This window comes from Rhinichthys klamathensis, unplaced genomic scaffold, assembly GCF_029890125.1.
Source record: "Rhinichthys klamathensis goyatoka isolate OS25496 unplaced genomic scaffold, OSU_Roscu_1.1 h1tg000267l_1, whole genome shotgun sequence".
Lineage (NCBI taxonomy): Eukaryota > Metazoa > Chordata > Actinopteri > Cypriniformes > Leuciscidae > Rhinichthys > Rhinichthys klamathensis.
The window spans coordinates 1,220,961-1,240,811 of NW_026606788.1; the positions used below are offsets into that span (position 1 = coordinate 1,220,961).

The 19,851-nt window shown below is 41.9% G+C and overlaps 1 protein-coding gene across 1 annotated transcript; it reads left to right on the forward strand.

The window, feature by feature from the left end:
* Positions 1–10,013: 10,013 nt before the first annotated feature.
* Positions 10,014–10,536, forward strand: LOC130102091 (uncharacterized membrane protein C3orf80). The gene has a single exon (XM_056267988.1). It carries the CDS (start codon positions 10,014–10,016, stop codon positions 10,506–10,508), a length of 495 nt encoding a protein of 164 aa, XP_056123963.1. The 3' UTR covers positions 10,509–10,536.
* The last annotated feature ends 9,315 nt before the right edge of the window (positions 10,537–19,851 follow it).

Genomic DNA, 19,851 nt, shown 5'->3' on the forward strand with positions numbered 1-19,851 from the left:
CGTCACGTCACAGGCGATTCTTGAGATTCGCCTTCGAGGGCCAGGCATATCAATACACAGTCCTACCGTCACAGGCGATTCTTGAGATTCGCCTTCGAGGGCCAGGCATATCAATACACAGTCCTACCGTTCGGCCTGTCCCTAGCACCCCGTACATTTACGAAGTGCATGGACGCTGCTCTCGCACCCCTGAAACTGCGGGGCATGCGAGTTTTGAACTACTTGGACGATTGGCTGATTCTAGCTTGATTACACTCAGAGCTCATAGAACACAGGACCATATTACTCGAAAATCTCGAGAATCTAGGGCTCAAAGTCAATTGGGCGAAAAGTTCGCTGTCTCCCAGTCAGAGAATATCTTTTCTGGGCACAGAACTGGACTTGCTGGCGACTGTCGCCAGAGCGCAGACTGAACATTCAGCGCATCACGAAATCCTTCCGCTGCGGCACTATATTCCCGCTCAAAAGGTTTCAGAAAATGCTGGGTCTCATGGCCTCAGCATCATCAGTACTCCAGTTGGGTCTGCTTCGCATGCACCCGCTGCAGTTATGGCTAAAAGCGTGAGTACCACCTCGGGCATGGGCCTCCGGTCTGTTTCGCCTCAAGGTCGATCAGAAATGCGTCACAGCTCTGAAACCTTGGAGAGCAATCGACTGTTACCAGTCAGGTTTAAACCTGGGGACTTCCTCGAGTGTGAAGGTGGTGTCCACGGGCGCCTCCACCTCGGGATGGGGAGCGCTGCTCGAGGGCAGACCGTTCTTTGGCCAGTGGTCAGAACGGGAGAAGCTTCTACACATAAACTGTCTGGAAATGATGGCAGTCGACAACGCGCTGAGGCTTTTTGGCCCCTGATAAAAAAAAAATCAGCACGTCTTGGTCTGCTCGGACAACATGTCAGTGATGGCCTATATAAATCGCCAGGGTGGCTTCAGGTCCCGAAACCTTTACAGGCTGACGGAATGCCTCCTGGTCTGGGCTCAGCACAATCTGCGCTCATTGAGAGCAGCACATGTGCCTGGTCACCTGAATTTGGGACCAGACAGACTGTCCAGAAACAATGTTCCAGCAGGAGAATGGTCTCTGCACCTGCAGACGGTCCTACTGCTGTGGGAGACATTCGGCAGAGCGCAGGTAGACCTGTTTGCGTCCCAAGAAAACGCTCACTGTCCGAAGTTTTTCTCCAAGAGCAGGGATGCGCTGGCCCACATCTGGCCACGCTGCCCGGTCTATCCCTTTCCCCCCGTCTCGCTCCTGCCTCAGGTATTGGAACGAATCAGGGAAAACGGATGCTCAGTGCTACTTGTGGCTCCGCTCTGGAAAAACCAGGCTTGGTTCCCAGTTCTGATGCTGCTGACAAGCACTGCCCCATGGCCAATACCGATGAGGAAAGACCTCCTCTCTCAAGCCAAGGGCTTGATTTGACATCCTCGCCGGGAGCTGTGGTCCCTACATGCATAGGCCATCAACGGGTACCCGTTACCTCCCGGAGGGAGTGTTAAACACGATCACGCAGGCTAGAGTCCCGTCTACTAGACGACTCTATTCCTCAAAATGGTCTGTGTTTTCTGGCTGGTGCAAAGCTCGAGAGTTTTCACCCCTAGACTGCGGGGTTACGGAAGTTCTCTCCTTCCTTCAAGAGCTACTGGATAAGGGCAGAACCCCATCCATGCTCAAGGTTTATGTGGTGGCCATAGCAGCATTGACTAAACCAGCGACTGGCCAGTCACTGGGAAAGAACGATCTGGTCATCCGCTTCCTTAAGGGAGCTAAGAGGCTGAATCCACCCAGACCCCCTTCAGTCCCCATGTGGGACCTTTCGACGGTTTTGGAAGTCAAGAAAGGTGCCCCGTTCGAGCCAATCCACTTGTCAGACATGAAACATTTGTCATTCAAGACAGTGTTTCTTATGGCTCTTGCTTCAGTGAAGCGCATAGGGGATTTACAAGCGCTCTCGTAAGCGCGACGTGTATGGAATTTGACTCGAAAGTCATACTCAAACCAAGACACGGGTACGTGCCTAAATCCCTCAACACACCGTTCAGGGCTCAGGTTATTTCCCTGTCTGCCCTGCCGGTTTGCAACGAGGAAAAGGACGCAAGTTTCCTTTGCCCAGTCAGGGCATTAAGAGCTAATGTGTCTCGCTCGTCTGTTTTCAGACAGACTGAGCAGCTCTTCGTTTCGTTCAGCGGACGTTCTAAGGGACTAGCCGCATCGAAACAGAGCCTATCCAGATGGATAGTTGATGCTATAGCGCTGGCCTACACTTCTAAAGGCTTGCAGTGTCATTTGGGTGTCAGAGCGCACTCCACAAGAGGCGTTGCCTCATTGTGGGCTTGGTCTAGCGGGATTACCTTGCAGGATATCTGTATGGCAGCAGGCTGGGCCTCCCCGTCTACATTTATAAGCTTTTATAACCTAGAGGTTCCCGCCCTACTTTTGGTCTAAAGATCAGTACTGTCTGCCCCGTTGCTTCGGCTCAGAATACTGAAACCGCTTGAGCACCGCTCGCTGATCGACAAAATACTGTTACCCAGTTCAGGCCGAACATTTTCACCCTGACTGTGTGGAACACTGTTGATGTGATTAGCTCGCTTAGGATGCTACTTATTGGGAATGACGCTTCTAGCCTCTCTTCTCAGACTCTCTGTGAGTCCCTGGTGTTTATGCACTATATGAGCCCCGGGCACCTGCCCTTGGGACTTTGGTGTTGGATCCCAGCACGCACCATGTTTTACACTGTGTTCCCCTAGCGTAAGATATTACGCAGTACAAGAGAACCTCTCGTAAGAGAACGTACTCGGTTACTAACGTAACCTCGGTTCTCTCTAGAAGAGGGAACAAGTACTGCGTATCTTTGCCGTGCCTGTAACACGCTCTGGTTCGCTTCGGCGATGAAAAACCAGATTATATCAGCCAATCGAGCTGTATTTATAGGCCCAGGCCACGCCCGTCTCGGCAGGACGTGACGTAGTGGGCGCAAAGCGCCCCCATTGGATCTGACATCTCCAAGGGCCTCTCTCGATAGGTTGCTCTAGTTGGCGCAGGACAGCCAATAGGCACGCGAGCCGTTTTGCCAATGTCTGCATGCTGCCGCAACGCGTTTTACATTCATTCAAAATTGGAAAGGATAATTTTTGGCTTCAATATCTTGTGGAAAAGAGGAAAAGGTTTTCCACTAGCATAAGATATTACGCAGTACTCGTTCCCTCTTCTTCTCTCTCTTCTACGTTTTGCAGATTGGTAAGTTATGTTGGGCCTCGGGGAAATATAGAGCTATGTAGCAACTTAGCTCAAAAGGGAAGTAGGTATAATTAATTATAACAGGTTAATGAAGTTTTCTTCTCTCAGGTACACACTTCTCAGATTCTTTAGGAAACATAACATGATTAAGAGAAAAACCACTGAGAACATAAGAGAATCAAAGATAAAACCTAGAGAAGATGCATCTAAATACCTGATAGACGATTACTTGCATTGTGGAGCAGGGAGATTCTTGATGAGTTCGTTTAGGAGTCAGCTGGAAGCTTTTGTCAAGTGCTTCCTGAGATTGGCTGGTCCACAGGGAATTGAAGTTAAAACTTCCGGAAGGTCAGACTTCAAGAGATGAGTCTCGGTCTCAAAGGATGAACACTTAGAGTTATTAAATAGTGCTACAGCTCCTTAAGGACTTTATGTAATATGTCATAAGGGGCCGGGGCCAGGGGTGAGTGGGATATAAACACGGGAATGTATGGAGCTGTGGAGCAAAGAAAATAAGGCATATTTTCTGTTGATAACTTGGTACAGCATAGATAATTTCTTGAAACAATCTACATGGTGTCAGAAGTGGTTAAATATGGCACAAGGTCTCTGCCACATTGATCCACTAATTATTGACAAGTGTTTAGCTGACAACTGGAGCAAATAAAAAATAAAATGGGCCAAATATTAAAATGCTGGTCTTTTACATTCGCCGAGAGAGAAGACCGAGAAGATCCCGATGTATTGTTGCAAAAATTTGCTGAACTCTGCTTGCCCACAAAGAATTGAGCATCGGCGTCAGTTCTGGCAGGCCAGGTAGTGAAGATGCTGCTAACGCTATCGGCCGACTACACGGTCTCATCAGCGATCGCTCAGCTGAGCTGCATCAGCGCATCTGCTGTTCATCTCCCCTCGCTGCTAATACCTACGCTCAAATCAGGGCGCCCTATTTAAGCAGATTCAGTTCGCTCCTAACTGCTCGCTGCTCGCTCTCTTCAATATTGAAACAGGACTAGATGTATTCACTCTCCATTCATCTCTGAAAGTCTTCACGAAGCTAAGCTAAGTTTCTTTTTAATGCTCATTGTTAAAAGCTATCAGGATATGGGCACCATGCTGTTGCTAATGCTACCCGTGTGCTTGGGCTTATCTAGTCGTTTTCATTTAAATGCTCTTGCTAGGCTTATGCGATCATATTGGCATTACTTATCTGTTGTCATTGGCAACTGCTCGCGTTGCACATGCAGTGATTTAGCACTATGCAGTACAGATCAAGCAGCTTGCTGTGATAGATTGTTAGTAATAACAATTCATGGTGCAAACTGAATTATTTCTGCTGTGGCACAGCTCTAAAAAGACATAGTAAACAGTCACTATTCAGTGAGTCAATTAAAAGAAAGTCTCATCTGCTAAATCTTACTTGTCTTTCTTCTGCTTAGCTACATTGCCCCTGGATGCACTTACTGGCTGCTGGCGCCATTCACATATAGCGCCTAAAAACGGGTGGGAAACGCTAGGCGCGCCGCATTCTCCTTTTTCCAAAGCGCTAGGGCGGTTGCGCTCCGGAGGCGTCTGTCGTTGCTGTTGCTGGTTCTTGTCACGTGACCTACGGTGCGCATAATGCTTGCGGCATTCTGAAAAGTTGAGATGTTTTTATCTCGATGCGGCGCGGACGCGCTTGGAAAAAACGCATCGCATCGCGACCGTGTCGCTTCCATTATGAGCGTGCATACCGCGCGCCTACATTTGAAATAACGAACTTGAGCGCGCAAAAGACGCGATATGTTAACAGGCCCTAATTCATCCTTCATTTATTTTATCACAGGAGGTGCTTTATGGTCTGTTTGGGGGGAAAGTTCAGCTCTCCTAGTCCTAAATCATGTCAGCGTTCCCTAATGCTGCTGCTGCTGTCCCCTGACTCTCTGCTAAATTCATGGTGTTCATGAATGGTCAGGAGACTCATCTGAACTGAAACATATTGCCAACTAATTTGTATTTATTCATAAAAATTTCTAAGCATTTTAATGGTCTAATTCCATCTCTTGTCTATTCACAAGAGGTTGCCAGGTATGGTTTGTTTGGTGGGAATAGTTCTGCTCTCCCAGTACTAAACTGTGAGCGTTCCCTAATGCTGCTGCTGTCCTCTGACTTTCTGCTATTTCATGGTGCTCATGAAAGGTCAGAGGACTCCCTGAACAGAGCCATACCGCCAAATTTTAATTATCAACTTGAATGGCAATTTATTCAATACAATTCCTAATCATTTATTGTCATGTGTGTTCTTGACTTAATGGACCTGACAGAAATATAATAATGGACAGACACGTCTTCAACACAACACACATTCCTGGTGACTCCATTCAATTGTGTTTCCACACTCAAAATACTTGTAAAAACTGTGACTTTGTAACTTTAAGTGGTGAGCTGATATGCGACTGCGTCGTTTGCAGGATTGGAAGTGACAGATGATGATGAAGTATGTGCTATACAAGATCAGCACTGCATCAGTTGCACCAGATCCCATTCCCTCTGATAAATTCAGCTGTTTTTCTTTCAACACACAATGTAAAAACTGTGGAAAATGGTACCACTGCAGATCTGCTCCATCACACAAACCAGCACCCCAAGCTCAAAGTCGTGATTACCATGCACTGCAAACTGCAGTGCAGTTCAAAAACTCAGAATTCAACCGAGTGCATGAACTGAACACAACTCTAGATCCACCTGATGACACTTTCTATTGTGAAACAGTGGATGACATCACTCAGAAAGGTGAAGTATTCACAACATTGCATGTGAAACATGGGTCTGGCCAAATAAAACTAAAGGTGGACACAGGTGCCAAATGCAGCCTTATATCTGCCCAACAACTACACCTCATTCTACTCTCAGCTCACCTAAACATGGCTGAAAACGTAAAGCTCATTACATATGGTGGACAAACTACCAATACTGAGACCACTGCTTGGATTGCCAACAGTATAGCGGCGGGTCTTATACAGTTAGGACCAGATACAGTACAAAATCAAGAAACAGAAGTATGGGAATTCTGTGATCTATTTGACACAACAGTGCTTGGTTTCAGCATGGGGTTGTAGCAAACACAAGAAGATGAAGGTCAATAGTACTTTAATAAGCCTCACAGGAGATTCCAGGAACAGGTAAACGAAGAAAACACAACCTACACAGTGCCGGACCAGGAGCCAGGAGCGTAACAAGGCGCTGAGCGACTATTTCACACTGAAGCGCTGAGTGCTCTGTGTGTTTTACCGGACGCCGAGAGTTGAAGAATGTTCAACTTTGGGTAAAACGCAGCGCTCATCGCTGTCTTTTTACCCAGCTGTCCAATCACAGTGCAGGAGGGGCGGGGCTAATACCACACAGACCAACCGCCACATTCTGCTTGTACAACATCAACAGATGACAACAACAAGCATACTAACAGAACAAAATAATTTAAAACAAGAGCCAGAGCAAATACTGTGAGCAAATACGCCGCCTTACTGTGAGTGACAACAAATGAAACGTGACTGAAGACAAACAAACTAAAAGTCCATGAAAGCAACTAACTGAACATAAACGTGACACTTGGCAAACTGCCTCTATCACATGCAATCAGATGAGTCAGTGCTGACCACTGTATGTGCACCCAAGAAAATAACCAATGCAATGAAGGAGAAAGCCATGGCTGAGCTCGAGAGAATGACTAAACTGGGCATTATTACCCCTGAAACACATGCTAAAATCCTACGACTGACCCTGATAAGTGCACATTTCAGTTTGAACTGTTAAAGAAAGATGTGAATGGTCTCGGCGTGAGCTACAAGAGGCTGTTATATATAAATATATAAATGGGGCAAGGAACTGTTGATGCTGGAACTGTATTGTTACACACACACACACACACATATAATAACAACAATACAGTATATATGCACTCTTCAGAAAAGCTACTGATTATTGACACTCTAAAATATATAGTTTGAGACATGTATAAACTTAAATGGAATGAACAATAGAGTGTACAATATATATATATATATATATAGTTCCGCCATCGTGTCTCTAATGATTGGGGTGTGTGTGAGACGAGTTAGTTAGATTCTCCAATGATGCATGGTACTATGGCAGTTATTCAGCGGGTTACGTCATAAAAACACTGGGAAACACTCCCGTTTGTTGTTCTGGTTGTGAGTGTCCTCAATAAAGATATGAAAATATATAACTGTTGTGCTGTGTTTGTCCATGACTTTGATTTATGTAATTCAGGAAAAAAGAAAGAGTTCACTGCAACTATAGAGCAGCATCTGTGCGGGTTTCAGTGCCAGTGGAGCTTAAACATATATTCACTCACAAACCTATTAATAAATCATTTGAATTGTATTCACTGTAATCAATAATAATAATAATAATAATAATAATAAGACAATGGTCTGACCTCATTCATTAAAAATGTATACAGACAAACTGGCGAAAGTAGATCAATGTAAAGGCTACAAGTCAATTGCTATAAGCTATATTTAAAATGCTATATATGAATTTAATCCCATTTTTATGGTCTTTGCTCACATTTTGTATTTTCTACAACCTAACCAACTGATTCATAAGAGCAGCTGCATCTGAAGAAACAGATCATGAAAATGACCGATAACAGATTACAAAGATGACGAAAGGTGTTGAGATTTCAGAAGGAGAATTACCAGGATAAAAGCACAATACACTGTAAAAACAATTATAGTAAATTGTACAACGATTTACAAATAACTTTCTGTATTACAAAAGTATGTTTTTATTTTGTTTTTTGTGTGTGTGTTTACTCTAGAATTTCCAGCAAGTCCACAGAAAAAATAATGGGACGGCCTTTTTCTGGGAAAATGAAATAATGGTGACAACACAGAACTGTAAAAATGGCCAGGATTTTAAGAGTGAAGTCTGAAGATAAAATACTGCATTAAGATTGCAGATCATTGTGGCTGGGCACTTAATTACTTCTGATTACTGTCTTAATTACTGCTTACCGAGCACAGTTCACTGTATTACATAGAATTATTCAATAATTATTCACTTTTATGTCTAAACAGAACAGCAATCTTCACTATAATATTGTATTTATAGTACAGAAATAACTAACATTGATAAACAATAAAAGGGGTTGACTGATGGACATCACACTATTCCAGTTACTACTACTACTGTAAAACAAAATACAGTATGGAAAGCAGTAGTCAAGAATGTGAAAATTCACACTAAATGTTTAACTATATGACAATGTTTCATATGATAGACAATCACACACACACACAGTGACCGAATGGAGATGTGAAATATGAAGTGTTCAGTAAAAGCAGTGTGTAGAAGTGGCTCTGACACAAGGACAGCAGCTCAGTCTCTGTCAGCAAATGTTTATCTCAATGTTTTACTAATGACACTGTGTATCACATTTCAGTAAATGAGAGCGATTGGAGTGGGAAACATGATCCCTCATGAATCTGGCTGGCCAACTTGACTCTGTTCCAGTATATTTTACGGCATAATGCCCCTGTAATCACATTTGACCAATTGGACATTAGCTCTGTTTATGAGAAGTGAATATCGACTGGACCCTTACAAGCTAACTTTGGTAAATGTATATTGCACAGTCATTCTGCCTTTTCTAGACCCATAACACAATTTAGTCTCCATTTGCACATAAAGCCAATACTTTTCCTTAAGACCTTACACTGTATCACAAATGTAAATACATAATACAGATATCAATATAGTAGACATAAAAATGCATTAGCCTATTAAACACTTTGTAATCTCACATTTGATCAAACATTATATTTTCATTGTGATATTTTTGAGGTTCATGAAAACAACAATTCTATATTACAGTGTCCGGTTAAACTTTAAGGTGGCACAGTGTAATTACACAAATAAGTACTGAGCAATATTAATTAACAACATGTAATTACTATCGGTTAGGGTTTGCTTTAGGGTTAGTCTTGTAATTATGTGTGTAATAAAGTGATACCCACTGTGCATGCTATACATATTATATCTTAATATAATAACTTGCAATAGCAAAGACAACTAGATTGGTTGCTAGGTGTTTGTTTACTGCACTTGTTAACCTCTAGATGGGATTTGAGGAATCATTCATGTACCTTGCACAAATGATTATGGGACGAATTTTAATACTTAGGAATGATTAACAATAAAGTAAGCAAACAGCACGGACACTGACCTGTAATTAGAAGAAGCTCCTAAAAACAATAGCATGCTGTTCATTTATATTAGTTAGTCCATACTAATCTGATTACAGTGTAACATGAACTGTATAATGTAAAATGAAACATCTCAAAAGTCATATGTTTGATTGTTTGCCAGCAACAAAGCCTGACATGACGCGAGCGCATCAGGACGGGTGTTTGGTTTGAGTTGGATCTGGCTATAATGGGTCCATTGAAACCCACAGAGAAACAGTGCCATGCATTTTTAATCAGGCGGCTTCTGAGGTCGCTTTCCCCATTCTGAGGATGTGAATTATGAGCAACTGTGAGACCAGACCGTCAGAAACACAATGACATTACCTCACGACAGGAAGACAGCGAGTTCAATACATCGACCGGTGATTTTCACTCCCAATAATTGATGTAAGACAGAGCACCAGAACTGGGGGCTCGTACGGGATTGTGTGCTGAGTGAAAAAACCAGAACAGAAGCAAATCTCTGGGATTACAGTATATTCTCTGTTGGGCTGCCGCAGATAATTCCTTCATTGGACAGCATGAGGATGAGGGCATGGCTGAGTGTTGCGTGCGGGTTGATGAGCGTGTCCTGTGAGGCTGTGAGGAGTTGTGCAGAGATCCAGTGTGATGAAGATCAGCGATGCTGCACTCAGAACAACAGCATCACGACGGTCCACTGCTGCAAACTCCCCCTGCACGCTTTCCTCCACAACCTGGACTGGGTCGTCCGGAGGCTGTCGGGACTGCTGATCCTGCTGTTGCTCTTCGTGGTGGGTTACTTCATCCAGCGCGTGGTGTGTCCACGTCCCCGCCGTCAGACACACGAGGAGCCGTCTCTTCTACACGGACACGCGTCCCAGGACTCCCTCACAGGGGACTTCAGCTCGCCGGTGCTGCTGCTTCCCACATACGACGAGGTGAAATATCTGCCCACATATGAGGAGATCATGATGGAGGGCAATAGAGACGATCTGAGCTCGGAGGAAAGACGTACGACCTTGCAAACATCTAGAAGAGCCAGAAACTCTCTATAACTCATTGATTCTGGAACAGCTAATGCAATTATAATGTGTCCTGCTTGTCATTAGCAGCTTTTCAAGACGTTTCTACATTAAGGTTTGTCTCTTACAATGCGTTTATTGTAATAACCGTCTCTAGACAGCTCTATCGCATCCACACAAATATGCAAAAATGTGTTCGTAACTGATCTGAGCACATGTGCTTGTGTACAGTCTGCTGATTACAATTTTCATAAAGTTGCGGTGCTTGAAATGCCACATATTTTAAATGTATCCCCAATTTTTTTGTTTAAATTCAACAAACATTAAACCTAAAAAGCTGGCCCAATATCCTTTATCAAAACTCATGCTGGTCTTATTGTGCTTACTGTGCACGCTACAGGTATCAGACCCAATATAGAGAAGCACAGTTTATGAGACCATTGCTGTCAGATTTTAAACGTAATCCTGAAAGAAAGAAAAAGAATGCACATTGTATAAAGTTTACTCTATTCTTCTCCCTGTCTTCGGGAGAAATGGCTGAATTTACGTGCTGTAAATCCGACAGGCTCTGACTGCACACAGAAAACGCATTTAAAACTCATTTAAAACAAAATGCTTTTTACTTACATATATTTGAGAATCTGAAAATCCGATATTTTACAATATAGTTACAGTAACAAGTTACGAATATTTTGAATAAGAGACATTTATCCAATTTTGTGAGGCATCTGAAAACCCACAGACAGTCAGTATTTAACTAATGTTAGCAAGCTAGCTTAGACACTGTGGACGGTGCACAACAGTTGTGTATGCCTCATTGCTTGAACCAGCTAATACGGTGTCACTTGTCACTTAAGGTGTGGTTATGAGTTCATCAGATGACCGCCTCCACCCTCACCAGTCAAGGTCTTTCCCCTTCGCAGTGAGCACACTCCCAACAGGAGGCTGTTCAATCATTCAGGACTAATGTAAGTGGAGGGAGTTGGTCAGCGGATTTATCTGAAAGATTGCTAACTTGTAGAGCCTCTTCTGTATTATCAGCACAGGGAAGACACAAGTGTGATCAAATAAACTTTATTAACAAAGGATAAACAAGAATAACTAACACAACTACTAAGTGAACGCCATGAGCTATAAAGGAATAAAGCAAAACACAAGTGATTAAGTTAAGTGTGGCTATGGAAGAGTTACGTTATCTTATGGAAAGATAAACTGTTGTTTCTCTGAAAATAATGAGGTGAAGAACCTTATGCATCAAACAAATAAATGAAAGATTATTTGTAATTTACTAGCATCCGTTATATTACCTCTATATATTTTGCTATAATTTTTTTTACGTTTTTTTTTTACTTTACCTTAGGAATGTTTGCTATGCAGCTGCGCGTCGCGGGGAGCACACAAGATGAGGCCGCCACAATAATTAAAAAGCATCGATTAAGAACACATTTATACATATTTAACCAAAAACCATCAAAATGTATTTTCATAATGAATGACAGTTACAGTATGTTACAGTATGTTTGTGTTTGGAAATCCTGTGTTCATTGGTGGTTTTCCCGCCACTCCTTAGTTGCCATGGACACCTTAATCAGCCATTGTCTCGTTAGTCTTGTCAGCTGTGTCTTGTTTCTTTGATTAGGTCCCTGTGTATTTAAGCCCTGTGTTTTGTCCTGCTCAGTTGTCGGTCGTCGTTGATGTTGGCCTGGTTGTTTTTTGTGCCGTATGAGAGATTTCCTAGTATCTCGAGTATTTCTGTAAGTTTGATTAATAAAGACTGCTGCATATTAGAGATGGGCAAATGAAGCCTCATGAAGCACGGAGGCTTTCCCCTGATTGTTCCAGGAAAAGATTCAAAGCTTCGAGTGTCGAAAACAGCGCCATCTGTTGTTTAGTAAAAAAATAAAGCAGCCACAACCCTGTGAAAGAAGCTTCGTCAGACGAAGCAGCCACCACGAATTCCCTAGATAGTTTCATGTTATATGCACAAATAAAAGCTTAAAAGTGCGTCTGTGTGTGTGTGTGTGTGTTTAATTTTTTACTGTGATACAATAATTTACCCATTAAACTGTGGCATTTAATACCAGTATGAATATCAATATGATGTTATAGAAGAATAATGTACACATATATGAATTGCACATGGCAAATATTTAATTTTCCTGAAATAATTAATATTCTTCCTATTAATTATATGACTGGATATTTAAAAATGTAATTGGATAAGTCTGAATGTAAACTTATTCGTAAAGTAAGATCTTGACCAGGACAAGCTTTCTCTCGAGGCTCACACCGCTGCGTTTCTCGACCTGGTGTGCCTTACCTCCTTCCCCGAGTGTTTTTTCCCACACAAGCCATGTGCAATGCGGAGACGAAGGCACGCCTGCCCAGTGGGGGACCTCGAGAGAACTGAGGCGTTTGTGGAGTGGGTGTTGGCTACCTGTGAGTCCCAGTTCACCATCGGCCTTTCCAACAACGGTGAACTCGAGACCATTCCAGAGTCTGCCAAGATGGCCGCCGCCATGCCTGGGCTCTCTGACAAGATGACGACCGTGGTTGAAACAAGAATGCCAGCATCTGTTAACACCTCCACAACCACAATCCAACATGTCCAAAATGACGCCACCAGTGTTTTGTTTCCCATGTAAAAGGATGACAGAAGTGAGACAGCAGCCATCGATCCTGTATTATCAAGTTCAATGTACAGCTCCCATCCAGCAGACCTGAAATAAATGAACAATGCAGGCATATTGGACTAAAATGGGCCCAGAATCGTGCCAAAACTAAAATGTAAGTTTAGCAGGATCAGAAAGACAATACAAAGACCAAAAGAGGTACTTTTCAAAAACTCGTCAATAACGAGTTTGTCTCAAGGGAATGGGTATATTAAAATATTCTCCCTCAAGGGGGACCGTGTTTTGTTTCGCTTGCAGGTTATTTTGGACAAAGCAATAGCCACTCCGCACTGACAGAAGGCTTTAATGACTGGAAAAATGCAGATGTATGCTTGTGTGAACATGAGGGTTCGGATGGCTATAAGGCGGCAATGATTGATTTAGTTCACCGCCGTAATGCAGACAGATTCACCAAATACACAACAATTTCACAGTGAATTTGATCCTTTTCTGAAGGAACATATCGAAAGATATGGCAATGCTGGTCGAGGAAAGCTTTCATATCTTTCCTCAAATACTTGTTTGGAATTCATTGAACTTATGGGTAAGCAAGTGCTTTCTGAAATAATCCGTCGGATCAAAGAAGCGAAGTTTTTCTCTTTCAGCATCGATTCCACTCCAGATGTTTCGCACACTGACCAGGTCACATTCACTATGCGCTATGTGACACCTAGTGGTTGCATCGAGGAACGTTTTCTCACGTTATTGCCTATCCAGAGTCACACAGGACAGTTTGCCGGACAGTACTAGCTGTTTTAGACGACATGGGAATTAATATTGAAGACTGTAGAGGCCAATGCTACGACAACACGGCCAACATGTCAGGCACTTACAAAGGGTTACAAGCACGCATTAAAGAGATAAACCCACTAACTGAATGGATACCATGTGCTGCGCACACTCTAAATTTGGTGTGTGTTAATAGTGCAAATCACTATTTTGAGACAGAGAATTTTTTTTTCTTTTGTTCAGATGCTTTTTTACATTAGCATAAACATCACCTTCCCGTTGGCAGATAATAAAAGCAGGGCTAAAACCAAATGAAAATCAGAGGATAGAGAGTTGGAAAAGTCTGTCTGACATAAGATGGTCATCTCATGCGCAAGCAATCTAAGCTTTGAACCTGAACTATGCCAAAATTTAGGAGTCGCTTGTGAACATGGCAAATGATGCTCAGAGGAATATCCCTACTCATGTTGAAGCAAGAGCGCTTAACAGAAAAATGGAAAAGCTAGAGAATGCGTTTTTGTGGAATAAGGAACAAGCACTGCTCTTCAGGCAGTTGATTTGGATTTATGTAATGCTGTTGATTTGGTTGGTTCATTGAGGGGTTATGTGGCAAGTTTACGTGATTCATTTGACGCCTTTGAGAATGAGGCAAAAATATGTCTCCAACAGTGTTGCAACAGTAGACAATGGACACACAGAGACAAAGAAAAAAAAACAGAAACATGCAGATGAACCTACAGAACACGAGACAGCTGGACAGTCCACTCAGAAGTACTTCAGAACAGCTGTGTTCATCACCGTAATTGACTGACTTAGAGTCGGCAAATAAGAGTCATATCGAACTCCTCAAGAGACAATTGGATTATTGAATCAAATTCAATCCATTCCCCAGCAAGGTCTTTGTGCATCCACAGCTAAGCTCCAAGAGAAATATTTTGATCTGGAGAAAGATTTTGTCAATGAAGTATGCCAGTGTTGTGTTCTTCTGTGCATATCAGCCAGTAGGTGACGGTATGGTTCGTGTTATGTGTATGTTGAGAACAAAAGAGTTAGAGAGTCTGAAGCGTTACACCTGCTGCTGCTTGCGCTGTACTGTTATGCTATTTGGTTAATTAAAGAATTCTTTATTTTAGAGCGCCTCTTCATTGCTTCTTACCAAGGACATAAATTGGCAACGAGGTACTTTATTCTGGAAGATGGCAGCTGTTTCTACTTTTCCCACGCCATTTTTGCCATGTCCTGGAGAACCAGCTATACTATTTTGACACGTGACTACGGATGAAGGGACTTCTGGAGGTGCATGGCTGGTCGAGCGCAAATGAGCACTGCTTCTACATTGTATTGGGACTGAAGGCCAGAGATTGTTTTATACCTTGCCGAATCAAGGTGATTCAATGGAAGATGCGATTGCGGCCTTGAAAGCGCACTTTGCTCCTCGACGGAACATAGTGGCTGAGCGCCATGCTTTCAAGAAATGTGTTCAGGCACCAGGAGAAACTGTAATTCAGTACGTAGCTGCCCGACTTAGCGGCTACTTGTGACTTTGCACCTACACTGGACGAAATGTTGCTTGATCAGTTGGTGGAGAATGTGTCCAGTCATCGGATTCGTGAGAGATCTTTTGGAATCTGAATTGACTCTTGAAAAAGCCATTACTATTGCCTCCCAAACAGAAGCTGCTAGTGAACAAGCTCAATTATTATCAAGTACTCGTTCAGTTCCTGTGCAAGTGATACATGCAAAGCCTCCACCTGGACTTCACCACCATCTTCATCTACTGCATGCTTCGTCCTCCCGTGCATTCTATCGTAGTGGATCTAAGAAACACCTCGCGAATGACAGTAGTTGGCCTGCTGAATCGGCACAGTGTAATAACTGTCAAAAGATGGTACATTATTCACGGGTGTGTCGTTTGGGACAAGCTTGCTCGGTGTGTGAAATTGACTTGCCTGAAGTTCAGATCCTTTATATGCATGACTCACTAACTGATAAAATTCAGTGCACTGCTGTCATTGCGACCGCAACTTTGCTGTACCTATCAAGCTTACAGTGGATTCTGGATCATCTGTTTCTATCTTGCCAAAAATTGTGTATGATACACACTTCAAGAAAGATGCTTTGCTGCCTCCTTCATTGAAACTGGTGACGCATTCTCGTGCTCCGATTTAACAAAAAGGTTAAAGGAAAGAATTAAGCAAGACAAATATGTAAAGAATATAAAGAATGTATACAGCGGATACAGTATTTCTGTAAGATAGTCAATACCATAAGGATGAAGAGAGGACGTGGGCGGCGCCAAAGAAAAGAAAGTAACAAAACCAAAGGAATTCTGACTTTTATATAAATAACCTCTAACCCTAACTAAGAAAAATAAAAAAATCTTCAGCGTCCGTGACGCCCTACCTTATCTTCACTACTCCCAAAACCAAAAGTACAAGGAGTGGCACTAACCTAATGTACTAGACAACCCGAAACCCCTACATGTTGCAGTGTATGTCACCTGACATTCTTACCTGTCCGCCTCTTTCAGGACTAGTAACATAAAGTGGGCACACTGTAAATAGCTCATGTTACATAAAACAAAAGAAACTTATACAAGAAGAATTTACACACACACTCGAATCAAGCAACACAAACAAAAAGGGTTACATCAATAACAGCAGGATAATTTGTGCAAGATATCAACACAAAAGCCGCGTGGGGGAGAGAAACGTCTTGCGTTCTCTTTTATCTGAGGTGGTCTTTCCCCACGCAACACAGGGACGTAACATGTCATCAACTCCTGTGCTGTGATTGTCTACGTTGAGTAAAGATTTCTCCAGCTGTCACTCCAATGCTCTGGACACTCCGCCGCTTACCTTTGTCTTTTAGAGACGCAGTCAGTCACAGAAAAAGTCGGTGCTATTCGTATGTGCGTGGATCTGTTGCCATTACACGATCTGACTGCCTTCATTACTCACAAAGGATTTTTTTCTTCATTACTCACTGGTGCCGAGGCATTGATTGTCTGGTTTAAGAGCACATCCAGACCTGTCAAATGTGTCCGTCCTCTGACAAAACTGCCAACAACTCTGCTGCAGCCAATGCTTTTTCCATCTGTACCGTGGAACAAGGTAGCTATAGATGTGGAGGGCCCATTTGAAACCGCTGTATGGGACTGTTGTTATGCGCTGACATTGATTGACTATCACAGTAAGTGGCTTTCACCGCTTCCATCACTACTCAAAATGTTATCACCTTCTTGTCATCTGTGTTTAGTAGATACGGAAATCCACGTACTATCCTGTTTAATAACGGGAGCCAATTCATGTCAGCAGACTTTTTGACACATACATCTTTGTACCACCCTGGCGCTCGTAAAGAATAGGTTGAGATCAAACAATGCGCAAGCAGAGATTAAATAACCTCACTCAAATGCCCATCTAGAGTGAAATTCTTTGTCAGATAGATTTCAGGAGTACAATCTCTCCTGAGCCTAGGGGCCTGTGTAGACCTTAGTCCGCCCCTGATAGCGGTGCATTATGGGTTTGAATGAGTGCACTCAATAACGTCCACTATGGTTTTGGACACACCTACAAATGGCTGTCCCCTCAAATAGTGCCCTATTTAACCCTCTGGGGTCGGCAAACGCGCCGGCACGTTTGCTCGATTTTTTTTCACATAGCAGTAAAACAGACTTAAAATATTCCGTCATTTATGAATACAGACTTAAGAAATATGAAAAAATAAATACTTTTTTATGTGTCCAGTTCACAATCGAAACAAAATATTGAGCTTTTGTAAAATAAAGAAAATAAACAGGGTATGCTTTCTGGCTTTATTTACCTTTAGAAGTGCTGGTTTAGTTTCACTTCGAGAAGCAACGGATCCGGATCTGTAAACCGCTAAAAGACTGTTTAAATATGAATCGCATGTCTGTGTGTGAATGAATGAACGGCACACACGCGCTCTGTTGTTTACTACAGCTGTACTGTGCCGTTCATTCACACTCGCACCTACATTAGTAAACATGTTATTTTTACATGAACACATCTACTAGTTTAGTTTTGACCAAACTATATTGCTATACTGAGATGAGTATAAATCGACTGAAATATGTTGAAATAAAATATCTTTGTATAAGCAACGTATTAAACTGCAAATTAACATTTATATGCTAATCATACACACGATATGTTACAGACGAAATATGAATGTTTAGACAAGATTTCGTTGATTAGTTTTGGATAGATTATAAAGTTTTTATTGTAAAAAAGACTACTGTCACATCAAATAAGCTTTAGTTTGCCAATTTCTGCTCATATGTTAAAATATATAGTAGCCTATGGGATGTTTTGTCAAAAAATAAAGTAGTTATATTGAATTATCAACTAAGATGTTATTATAGTGTTTGTTCCAATATTCAAACTAATGAATCCTTAACTTTGAAATATGTATGATAAAATATATACTTTTTACAAAGAAAGATTACACTTGAAATATTGTTAAAATTTTAATTGTTGTTGTAATTGTAACTTTTTTAATAAAATAGCAAAAAATATATTTACGAGCTAGATGTAAACAAAGTCTTAATCAAAGTCTCAATATAAGCCGTCTCATTTAATTATTTTTTTGTGTGTTTTATTAGTGACAATTTTGGGGAGAGGATACGCATTCCAAAACTTTCTGAAAATACAGTATGAGAATTAACTGCACAATTACTAGAAATGTTTATACAATTTGCATGCATACAAAATTTGTGGAAAAAGACACATTTTTTTCAAGATGTTTCCAACTCTAACTTTGAACCAATTCTGTAGAAAATATATATATAGACACAAGAACCAGACAAGCTCTCTGCACAGAAGCTATGACCAGCTTCATCTCCAGGCTGGTGTGATGAATCGCTCTTTAAGCAGAAGAGCTGGATGAATATTTGAATGCTTCTGATCCCGATCTGAACTCTGACTTGTGATGCTGCCTGAATCATAATCACACAGTGTTCGTTGGGTGGCCAGAGGAGAACTGAACGACTGATCCTGGGTTCTCCCAAGGGTTTTTCTCCATTCTGTCACCTGATGGAGTTTGGGTTCTTGCCACTGTCGCCTCTGGCTTGCATAGCAGGGACACTTAATATTCAACAATATTACTGACTGTACTGACACTATTGAGAACTGAACTGAGCTGGACAATGACATCACTGTTTTGATGCTTTATAGATTAAATTAACTAAATTAATAATAGATGATCTTTACAACGGAACTGAATCAACAAGGAAGTCAGAAAGGAACTAAAAATCTATTATCCCATTTTATCATCATATTCTGGTTGGCGTAAAAATAAATCAAAAATCTTAGTATGCTATTAGGCAGAATAGGCTCATGCCTTTGTCTTAGTTTACCAAACATCTTTTGATGGTTAACTCTGTCAGAAGCCTTAGAGGGGTCAATAAAGCCAATTACAACAGATGAATTTAGTCTTTTATACAGCTCTATTTCTTTCAGTGCATATATACACAAATCAGTACTATGCTGTACACATGATTCTTTCCAAAAGTTTTTATAACACATTAGCTAGTGCAATTGGTCTGTAATTATCCAAACTTTTCACTTTGCTGGCTTTATTCTTGATAACTGGCACTAAAGCTACCGACAACACAGACTCTGGCAACAGCCCATGTTTTCTCAAGCCAGTAAAGAACCTTTAAATGTTCAGCAGGAGTTTGATCAAAGCCACCAACACTCCTGTCTGTGAGCTGAATTATTGCTCGTTAAACTTCATTAGTTTGGTCCAGTCTAGTTTTACCAAGCCGGCCCTCTTAAACTCTTAATTCATCTCAGGCAGACTTTCCATATCATCAACAGTCATACAAATGGTCCATGATCAGATGTAGATGCCCCATAGAGAACTGTCACTGATTGTAGAGTAGAGTGAGCATCAGCAGCACTAATGCACTGGTCAACTTATGGTCAATTGACTGGATAATATTAAGTTGT